At 31.3% G+C, this 11,664-nt stretch overlaps 2 protein-coding genes across 6 annotated transcripts in view; one reads left to right on the plus strand and one right to left on the minus strand.

Annotated features, from left to right (window-relative positions):
* The window catches only part of LOC111064370 (rho GTPase-activating protein 7), a 213,084-nt gene extending 207,906 nt beyond the window's left edge, over nucleotides 1-5,178 (plus strand). For 3 of the 5 annotated variants that reach the window (XM_039432125.1, XM_039432126.1, XM_039432127.1), the window contains one exon: nucleotides 149-1,253. In XM_039432125.1, the coding sequence (XP_039288059.1) occupies nucleotides 149-263 (115 nt within the window). In that variant the 3' untranslated portion in view covers nucleotides 264-1,253. Of the gene's footprint in view, nucleotides 1-148; nucleotides 1,370-1,415 lie in introns of those variants that run through there. The other 2 variants (XM_039432123.1, XM_039432124.1) reach the window with 2 other exon arrangements.
* A 598-nt stretch (nucleotides 5,179-5,776) lies between these two features.
* On the minus strand, nucleotides 5,777-10,578 carry LOC111064168 (regucalcin). The gene is made up of 3 exons (XM_039432128.1): nucleotides 10,230-10,578; nucleotides 7,579-7,691; nucleotides 5,777-6,619 (listed from the first exon to the last, which is right to left on the minus strand). The coding sequence occupies exons 1-3, from the start codon at nucleotides 10,498-10,500 to the stop codon at nucleotides 6,389-6,391; spliced, it is 615 nt and encodes a 204-aa protein (XP_039288062.1). The 5' UTR covers nucleotides 10,501-10,578; the 3' UTR covers nucleotides 5,777-6,388.
* Nucleotides 10,579-11,664: the final 1,086 nt, after the last annotated feature.

Here is an 11,664-nt window from a genome sequence, read left to right on the forward strand (position 1 = left end):
GATGGATAACCAACAACGAAATACTTCTATATTTAACTCACTGTACTGTATTGTTACTGAGTCATCAGTAATATGAATCTTTTTTCTCTTCATTGTGATTTTCTCAAATTCTCCCGTTATCATATTTTGTTTGCTTTTGAACCAACAGAGGCCGAACACCCGAGTGGTACAATAAGAGCTATGGTCACATCTGCGCTCTACACCTGGCCAGGATACGGCGCTCGTTCAAGCACACCGCTGAAGGCCCCGAGAGCAAGGTCTGACTACCGATGAACGTTTTCCTGGTTGGAGCACTTTAAAATGATCCACTCAGCGTTCACTCAACCAGGATCTGCAACAAAACGTTGCAAATCAATTCATAAATCAGGTTCAAAAATGACGAGGATGAAGTATCATCATATTGAAATATCAAGATACAGCATTTTATTGAAACCCGACCAGGATTTGCTAATACAAGTTGTTAACTAACGAGTAAATCAGGCGATTGATAGGTGGCGAGAATGAAATATTCATCAGCATTTCTCAGAAGTTTCTCGAACTCTGACCAGGATAAAAGTCGAAAACTAACTGTTACGCCGGATTTATTAAGGTAATGCTGGGAATGGAGTATATTCATTCAGACTCAACATGCTGTAGTGAAAATGTAGTATCCTCTTAGACATAACATCTGCGTTGTAAACTCGTTGGAGTAACTCTGAATTAGAAATTGATCAATATTTATTTTGATATTTCTAGAATGTTTCTAGTGTGAACAATCGATAAAAAGGTCTTCTTCTTTTTTACATTCAAGGTTTAGGCTTTAATGCCTGTTCTGACTCACAAAAGCTTGTAATAAGATAGATAAAAAGCTAGTAAAAAGGTTCCGAACATAATAATCAAAGAGGAAAAGTCACATTCAGCTTATTCTGAACCAATATGGAGAGTGATTAAAAACTCAAATTCGTCGACATGTGATGATTAGTAAAGTTATGGAAGTGCTCAAGTTGTAATGATTTTAAAGCAACCCAGTAGAGTCTTAGAACACTGATTGAGTTTTGAAAGCACCGATTGATTGATAATTGATTGATGTTGATCAAATTTGAAACTTCTAGTGCTTAATAAACAAGTTTGTTCAAAGATAGGGAACTGAGCAGTGCATGGAAGGATGACAATAATCATTAAGTCAATATTGTTGATTGACAGCAGTAACGCTATCCTTTTTGTGAAACTAGGAAAGATGATGTTGGAGTTAATTAAATAGCTTCTAATAATTATTTGGTATTTGATTTCTGATCAGAATATTTGTATAAAAAAGTTTTATTAATAATACGAATTCAAAAATGTAGTAACAAACCAACATCAAATTAATCGAACAAGGAGGTCGGTCAAGGTCAGGTCGAACAAGGAGGTCGGGCAAGGTCAGGTCGAACAAGGAGGTCGGTCAAGGTCAGGTCGAACAAGGAGGTCGGGCAAGGTCAGGTCGAACAAGGAGGTTGGAAGTTTCTAGAAATTTATAGATTATTGATTAAATTAGAATGTGAAAGAAATTTCAACTCCCGATCGAGAACTTAGTCTAATGTTTCAAGTCTACACACATCACTAATGATTTAGTAATAATCACTAATGGTGTAAATAATATGATGTGTTGAATTGGTAAACATTTCTGAGATCAGTGGAATCCTCCCTTGTAGCTTACATTATTCTTAGCAAAAGCGTGAATGAAAACTCTCTGTCATTCCAATAGCTATTTTGTATGAGTTGTTGTTCTCGATATTTTGTTTTTTGAAAATCTTGAGTTTTGAATTAAATTTCCAAACAAAAACCACATTGTCATTCCATTTTAATAAACAGTTAGTTGGACCTTGCCGGGTACCGTAGTTTAAATCTCATCAATGGAAACAAGTTTTTGAAAAACCTTATTAGTTCTAGAATTTTTGGTGGGATTTGAACCACCAAATAATAATATTTGATAAAACATGTAGGTACGGTATTAGAAAGTTTAGGCTTCTTTGAGAATTCATGTTGGATTATAGAAAAAATGAAATATATAACCTACTTGTTTCCATTTGTAATATAGTAAATTTTTATTTTTATTATATAATACCGTGAAATGAAAAAATAAATTTGATTAGATTTGATATTGTTTATCAGGTACAGTTTTGTCAAAATTTATTGTTATATTCACATTCATTACGGTATATTGTCTAAACTTTTCGGAGCACTCTTTTTGTCAATGTTCTGTAAAAACTACACATCACTAGTGTTTGTGATTTATGTATGATAACTTCATGTAAATAATTCTGTTTCGGAATCCTGCAAAGTATTGAATCCTATTTTGAGTTTATAAAAATAACAATAATTAGTAAATACTCTTTGAAAACGTTTCATGCAGGTTCTGGACCAAGTGGTTTCAAATTATAATCATTCATGTACGTTGGTTGACTTGGAAGAAATATTTGAAAACAATATCACATCATGGAAAAAAATAATTGTAAAATAAGATAAGATAATAATATCCACTATTCTGTTATTATAAGAGTATTCAAGATACATCACAATACAGATTTCTATAAGTTAGTGCGAGAAATGTACTGTAAATAATGCATTCGGAAACTCGTCAGTTTTGTAAATATTATTTTTTTACTTCTGTGAATAGATGTCTACCCGTTATTAATGGAAATACAGTAAATATTTTTAAACGAGCTATTAGAAGATTTAGTATAATTCCGTTTCATACCAAATGATCGTAATACCATTGAATAACCTAATACGGTAATATAAAAAATTGATAAAATATACTCCAATTGATAATTGATTAATATTGAAACTCTATTGAAAATACCCATAAACCGTGAAGACTCCATCTTTTACAATATCTTGAAAATTGTTAGAGTTTATCATACATTTTAAAAGATGAGATTATTGTTAATTGTTGTTATATAGTTTTTTAAAATAAAAATATGCATAAATATTGTATCTACAAACTTCTCCGTAGATCACATAGAATATTTATATTATCAAACTTGTAATGTTTTTGTGGAATATTACATAAGAATAATATAAAATTTATTGTTAGATTGAAGGTTAATAATAATATTATGTGAGTTTGCTACTTGGCTATTTTTATACTTGTTGGCTGTCTCTTTGATGTACTGTATTTATAATAATTGGAAAAAATTAAGCTGACATAATAAGATAATCTGTGATATAAGTTCTTATAGTTTTTAAGTGGAAAAGTTTATAAATTATGAAATTAGAGAGAGCTAAGTGCTCTAATTTGAAAAATATAATATTTCTATTTTCAACGTCAATATCAACTACCCTGAAGTTTTTAAAATTGGCATTGTGAATTAGACCATGCAGGAATATTTATTGAAATACTCGTGTTCAAGAACTTCTGTTATTCCAATTTAAAATTGACAATTAACAAGGATTCGTAGCAATCTCTATTCTTATGTCCAATTTGACCAACATTTTAGATTTTATCAGAATACTTTGAATTTACGAACCCATTACCAACTAGTCATGTATATTATTTAGATAATTCACTTAATTTCATAATAAATTTATTCAAATCGAAAAATCCTCAGGGACAAGATGAAAGATCTTTAGCAATGTTTATTTTAGAATTCTTGCATATAACTTTCAGATACTTACAAGATACTTCCATATACTTTCTAGATAGAAATTTATTACAACCAGATAAAGGTCACATAAGAGATAAATTTTTGTTCTGTTTATAAAATTATCCGTATCCTCAGTGTCATTTTCGAAAAATTAACATCAATTTTTGATTGAAGAATATAACAGTAATAGTATCAATACTAAGTCTATTACGTTGAAGTTATGAATTGATTGAAGTTTTTTTACGATCAGACTAAAATTAATAAATCGGGGACCAAATAGTAACTGAAAATATAATCGAGTTTGCCCTTACCCATCTGCAATCAACAGGAAACAGGATCAATGTTATATGAGATATTTCTGAAATATTCTAAAACATATCACTTAACAAGTGACTCTTTCAAACATATATATCTTCACAAAACTAGATCTTGATTGAATATATTTTTGTTCTATCATCATAATTTGATGATATCTATCATAATTTGATTTTGAATATATTTTCTTACCACAATATTTCCAACACTTGTTCAAATTCCAAAATTTCAAGTCAATATTTTTTTCGAGTAATATTCACATGAATAAATTACAATATTTTCTCTTCATTAAAGCTTCAATTTATCTCAATTTTATAATTTTTACTCATGACATTATTCTATCATCTGTGATCTCTCATTCTTCAAGTGTAAGTTACATTCACCCTAATTATATTCAATACGATTTTATAATACTTGCTGGCATACTTCTATAATAATTTATCAGAAATCTAGATGGATACTTGAAAAGTAAATTTTTTCTGGGTTCTATCCACGACCACTTTAACAAGAAGCTCATGATTCTCCTCTATTAATCTTCATTAGAGAATTAATTAGTTATTGTCTAAACCCTACTCTCAGTTTCCATAAAATTCTTCAGTATTGTGTAGATCCTTTTCCTATATATTATCAATAGCAAATTTTTCTTTTTCTTTCTCAAACAGATTGCATCTGAGCTAAGCATCAAGTACTAGGCCATTGATAATAGGCTGCTCGTATTATCCATTAACTTAAACCTTTATTCAGACTCAATACCTAGTACGGTAACATTGAAAACCCTAAATTTTTTTGTAATAGTTGTCTCCGGTGATTCTGACTATTGAACATTATCTTTACCATACAAATGTAAATGCTACGAGATACCTTTTGAATGGCGATATTTTACAGTTATCCATTCCAGGTGAAGAAATTTGAACATATAAGTAACACTTGACTGTACATATACCATGAAATGTAATAATTTCTTTATTTTTAGCGTGTAAGTTTCATAACCAATATGTTAATTTATTTCTGCCACTGTACAATATAATTACATCACATTAATAAGTCAGTAGTTGATACGGAATTGTTTAATGAAATAGCAGGTTACCATTTATGTGTGTGTTAGTGTGTGCAAATGAAATGAACATATTATATATTGTTTGTACAAGTACAAGAGTGTCAGTACTTTTGTTGACTCTTAGAAAATAATTTGTAAGTTAATATTATATTTGTGTACGAAATTGTATAAATTTTTGAAAAATATTTTATTTGATTCAAACATTGTGTTTTATTTTGATAGTATGGCCCTACTCCCTAATCCAATATTAAACACGTTTTAGATATTATGACTAGAAGCTCATGGTTTTCCTCTAATTCACCAATTCAGAATTTATTAGCCCTAAACCCTACTTTTATTGTCTAAACTCTACTTTCCATTTCCATGAAATTCTTCATTATTGTGTACGTCCTGCTCCTCTGTATTATCAATAGCAAATTTCTCTTCTTCTTTCTCAGACAGAATGCATCTAAGCTAAACGTCATGCACCTCTAGATTTTATACTAATCGACCTGGTGAAATCAATATTCTCACTGGAATCCTGGGAAGGAAAATAGTGACCTTATTATTCAAATAATTCGTATTGTTTTTGTTGCTCATGGTTAAATGTTTTATTACATTCATTTTAGAGAATTGTGTTCTGCTTATGGATAAATAAAAATAACGAGTGAAGCTTGGTGCCCCGATATTGTTTTATATTGAATACTGTAATTCAACTAAAAAGCAACTATATAAACGCTCACAAAACTCTTGATTATATATATCATAATTCAATGCTGATTTATAAGGATTACAGAAAAATGAATGAATATAGATTGTATGATTCTTTCAAATAATTTTATTCGCAAATAACAATATTATTGTTTTTCCTTCATAATGCATTACCAACATTAATATTCACAAATATATTACTCTAGTCTAGATGATTTACAACAATTATTCTTCTAAAAAAGGGTCTATGCTTATCTGTGTTTCACTGCTATTCAATGGTGATTTACAGATTATATTATTGTTTTGAATAATTCTATTCACAACTCACATATTTTTGTTAATCCTTCATAATGCATAGCGAAAAAAACGCAAATAGTCAGGTGTGTTACAAATCAGGGTTTTTTTAGAAAAATTATATTTTTCTCTGTGTCCACCTTCAATTATTTAGTTACACACTCAATCACAAGAAATTATCCTGTGAATCATAAACATTGAACTTGAAAAAGTGTAATAATAAAATTGTTGCTGGTGTAAAAATCATGAAATAAATATTTTAAGCAAGTTGACTCTTCCACTTATCTCTCGATGAAATAAAATTTATTAGGTACCCTCAAACTGTAACTCATAGTAAATTGTCCAGTTAAAAGCTTTTGGATTGTGTATAAGCTAAGAATTTTAGCACTGAGCTCAACATTAAAAATGTTCGCTTGATGATAATTGTTCACAATTTGACTTTGTTAGCTCGGACTCCTTTGAAGCCAAGATTTGTTAGCCTATACACACTGCCTGCATCTGGAAACATCTCCTGAGTTTCTGGAGTGGCGTAGATGTTGGCCGTTGTAACGTAGAGCTCATCGAAATTGTCTCCGCCAAATGCTATCGATGTCACTTGGGGTGCGGGAACTTGTATTTTTGCCAATACATCTCCAGAATCTGGGTCAATTCTTAACACCTGTGAATTCAAACAAAAACAAATTATCAATAAATGAATTAATTAATTAATAAGGCACAAAAAAATTGATGAAAGAATTAATTATGTTAAAGTTCCTTCAGAGCTTCTTAGAGAAGATTCCTAGTGATTGTAGTAAGATTTTTACTGGAGATTGCTGTGATTGAACTTATCTCTATTTTCATCAAAAAATTTAAACTTTGAACAAAAACTCTCAATTTTTCAAGAGTGGTTACGGTTTATGAATATCCTTTCCATCAAGTGATTATAATCATAATATTATGAAAAAATCAAATGTATTTTTAAAAATGACAGTTTTCTGATAACTCATGAGTTATCAAAATTTCACTCTACAATAGACACATAAATATGTGGAATCAAATCACAGTATCTCAATAGACCTACCTTAGTTATCTACCACATAAATCAGTCTACACAAGTCTCTAAATCTTGTAGGCTATTATTAATTTACTCCACTTCATTTATTAATGACAAATAATTAGACATTGAGAATTTACTCATCCTCACTAATATCAAGATACGGCTTCTACACTCTTACCAAGTGCTAACAAATGAAGATGAGGGCGAGAGTGTGGATGGCTAATAAGCCAGCGCTTGCCTTGGCTTGCCTGTATAAGTCAGAAATAGTGTTGGACGTTTGGCAAGCGACTTGGCGAAAGTGTGGCGCTGGCATAAGACTTTTGATGTTGAAATTGGAAAAGGTAATTTGAATTGTACCTCAGAAATGTACTATAGAGGCTACCTCTCACATGTTATGTAGGTTCATCTTTTGCAGCTCTGCATGAACTATTCTTCTCAACAAAATCTTAGTGCATGTCACTTAGTGAATGATGTCCAAATTTTTCATTCATTTACACATCATTATCAGAGATGACACCTTGAATAATTTTTTCAGATTATTTTATTTTAATAAGTGAAAAAAAAAATAAAATTCAACTTACACAACCCCCTGCGAATACAGCTACAATCAGCTTTCCTTCTGAATCCACGGTCATGCCATCTGGTATTCCTGGTATCATTTTTTGTTTGAAGTCTAATACAGTTCTCGGATTGCCTGAAATTGAATAGATATTGCTAGTTTTATCCATCCATTCTGTTTTCACGCATTATAATTATCATGATATAATAAGAAGTAGGATTAGTAGTTTTGTACCAACAATACTCCCGTTTTGGCTCTTGAACTTGGATTTTTTGCCAGCTCTCTAACAGAAGATCAGATATGAGGGGTGAACAGTTTGAGTGAATACGGTACCTTATGAGAGACATAACATTGAGACTGGCCAGCAAAACTCTCAGCTTCAAATAGACATAGAGACATGATATAGAGTATCACTATCCTATACTATTAAACGAGCAACTTCTGTTTATATGTTTTAGATGTTTATATGTTTTCCTACAGTTTACCTTGAAAAGTGGCCATTGCTGCACTGATTACAGAACGCAAAGAATCACTTTTCCGCTCTAGTGCGGGAAAAATTTTTCTGCACTCCAGATTTGCAACATGGCAACGCAAAATACTTAGTAGGTTATATGGAGCAACAGTGCAGCAAAATCAAAATGAAGTTGGTAACAGTGACTGGGCTGCTATAGTGAGCAGAGGTGCAACGAAGCACAACGAGCACATTATTAAGTAGATAACCAAGATTATAACCAAGGACAACATTTTTATTCAATTTGACAATAAATTAAGGTTTTTATCAATAATAAAATTACACAGAAAAACATTTGATGCATTTCAGGCAATTTTACCCATAATTACCCACTTTTCATACTCAATGGTAACTGTAGGAAAAACTTAATGTGAAATACGTGTGCAAAGTTCCTCTGCTGCACTCAAGAAACCATTCCGCCCTCGCCTACGGCTCGGGCGTAAACGTTTCTTTCGGTGCAGCAAACTGTCACTTTGCGCACTAGTTGCACAAATAACTATTGTATTTCACCGGATCTCGAAAACGACTCTAACGATTCTCACGAAATTCAGAACAATGTAGGTTTATAATATAAAGATTCGATTGCACTAGGTCTAATCTCTGGGAAAACTCGCTGAAGGACATTAAAAGGATAATTATTATTCATCCTTGGAAAAACAGCGGATAGTAATTATTTCGTCGTCTGTTGGTGATGGAAGTGAGTGAGCGAGTTCATGTGTGTGGGACTGTGTCAAAATTACGACTCAGCTGTTGAACTTTTGTGATCATTCAATCAGGATTAAAATTTAACCGGCTTTTGTGCAACTGGGCCTTTATGAGGGTTTGCATTCCTCTGGGAATTAATATCAATTTACTGTGATTAGATAGAACATTTCATCTGTATGAATGTTATTGTAATTTCTTCTTTCGTAATAATTTTTATGCTTTTGTACTCCAGAGCGAAGCTCGGTCCCCGATATTTATTTATAGAGTACCACTAACTAGTAACTATAGGTTACATTATTTCCCAAAATTCGTCAAACACCTCAGTGCAAAAATATTCATGTAGAACGAAGATGTCATACAACTGACAATGTGCCTGACTATTGAAATTAAAGTTTAGGTTCATCAAGTATATTTGAGCAGAAAAAACAAGAAACTTTGGTTGTATTTCATGATCTATCCAATGTAGCCTACGGTATTTCTAGTTACTAATACAGCATATAATTTGTTATAAAGAGTTACCACTTTTATTGGAATAAAAATATCATCATGTTACCCTTTTTGTACTTTATTAATGCATGACATGTTTTAGATCATTAGAATCATTATACAGATGGAAATTACTGAGAGATTGCATTTATTCAAATGCTAATGAATTACCGGTAATAATTATTATCAAACGAAAATCCAAATTAAATGATGTAAATCACCCCGAAGACTTCTGCTACTGCAAATATTGACAACAGGGTAAACAGCTAGATGGAAATTCGATGAATCATTATCAAATGAAAATGATAATTCAGTTGTAAAATTTATGATAAAACGCTTATTTGTACTATTAACGTCGAGCGCTTATTAGCTCTAGGGACAAACTAATTCCGCTACATCGCTCCAGCTGTACTATTCCCGAGCATAGCAGCCGTAAAACCGTGCTTTAAAGGTACACATACCAGCGGCTATTATTGTGTCTATAAAAGAAGTTTAAGCATCAACTTTATTCATCAAGAACAGCGCTACAAGTTGCTATGAATTTGAAGTATATTGAACGAACATTGAATGTGAAAAAGGAGTTTAAAATGCATAAAAAATTTAATTTTTTTCAGATTTTCAAAAACAAAGTTGACGTAATTTTTGCTATATTGGAGATGAGACTTGCATATTTTTCTCAAATTTTTCCGACCAGTAGTTTTTGTAGGGTATGTGTACCATCTGTCACAAAAAAGTGACTTTTGAAGCCCTATTGTTAGCTAACAGAAGCTGATAAAAATATTTCAATTGCATAGATTATGTCCTAAGAACCTGTCCAATAGATTAGAAAAAGAAATAGAATGTTAAAAAAAATTATTGAATGCACAACCTTAAGAATGTCAATACTAATATAAAAACTAAATGATTGTTGTGAAATTTATAATATAACGGATATTTGTACTGTTGAATTACAATATGTCTACAGTACTCACTGATACTTCCAGACTTGATATCATAGTCGTAAGCGGAAATGCGATATTTCATTGAGTCAATATAGTAGAAGGTGGAATGATCGAGACTCCAGGCAAGGCCATTGGACAGGGTGATCTTGTCCAAGTGCTGGTTGACTGTGTAACCTGTGCTGCTATTGCCACTGATCGAATAGAGGCCTCCTTTCTCCTCAACGAATTCACCCAATTTGCCTTCGATTTCGAATCCCATTGTACCTGTTAAGAACAAACACATAAATTCAATTGAATTCATAGTACGTAGTTCTATCGCTTTCACAGTGCAACTTGGTTTTTTCACAAGAATTGTTATGAACAAAAAGCTGGTAATATATGATAGCTAAGCAAAAATATTTGAAAAAGTTTTTTTAATTGTAAGTAGCCTTAAGCATTCATAAGGGAGCAACGCTGGAAGTCTTCAATCATCATAAATATAGGAAGAACCATAAGAGAATTTAGTTTTATGGTACCGTACGTCATACGTCATCTACTTTATACTTTCTAATAACTTATTTATGAAGATAATTATTCTCTACAATAGCTTACAATGAATGGATAATATAAAACAAATACAAAGATAATTGACAGAAAGAAAGATAACTTATTTATGAAAAGAATAATTTTTCACAATACATTAAATGGATAATATGGATACAAATACAAAGTATAATTTCTAAATTGCTCTCTCAATTACTTTCATATTGAAATATTCATAGTTTATACATAAAGTAACCTACTATAGTATGTAATATGCATCATCTGTTGGGTTTCATTCTATGAATCTATTTGTTCAACAATATTTTATTCCCCCAATACATTAATACCTCCTGTATTGAAGTCAAAAGTGACAGAATATTAAATTTTTACCATTAGTATCGTATTATAAGTATTAGTGTTCAGTGACTTTTGGAGATTATATGCAACCTGTTGATAATATTTATTGAAAAAGTTACAAATGTCTATACTATCATCCATATAATTTCCATGTTCATCGATTATCCTAGGGACATTAGTAACTGTATCCTTTTGAGCTGCTCTCCTATTTCTATTAATTACCTCCCAAACAGCAGAGTTAAAATTGGTACTAGTTGTTAATATTTCAGCTGTTTCTTACACTTAGCTTTCCTCACTTCTTTTGCATAGTTTTTCTTTAGACATTTGTATTTGACTTCACTCGGAACATCCCTCACTAATTTAAATTCCTCATAAGCTTCCCTAACAATATTTCTTTGAGTAAGAATATCTTCAGTTATCCATTCATCTACTTTGTTTAATTTACTTTTTACTTTGACTTTTTTTATCGGACAGCATACACTAATGTGAAATCTTAGAGTATCAATGAATTGCTTATATTTGTAATTTGGGTTACGACTGTTATAAACACTACTCCAATTTTCTTGAAGCAGTTTCTGCTTCAAAC

The sequence above is a fragment of the Nilaparvata lugens genome, chromosome 7 (assembly GCF_014356525.2).
Source record: "Nilaparvata lugens isolate BPH chromosome 7, ASM1435652v1, whole genome shotgun sequence".
Classification (NCBI taxonomy): domain Eukaryota; kingdom Metazoa; phylum Arthropoda; class Insecta; order Hemiptera; family Delphacidae; genus Nilaparvata; species Nilaparvata lugens.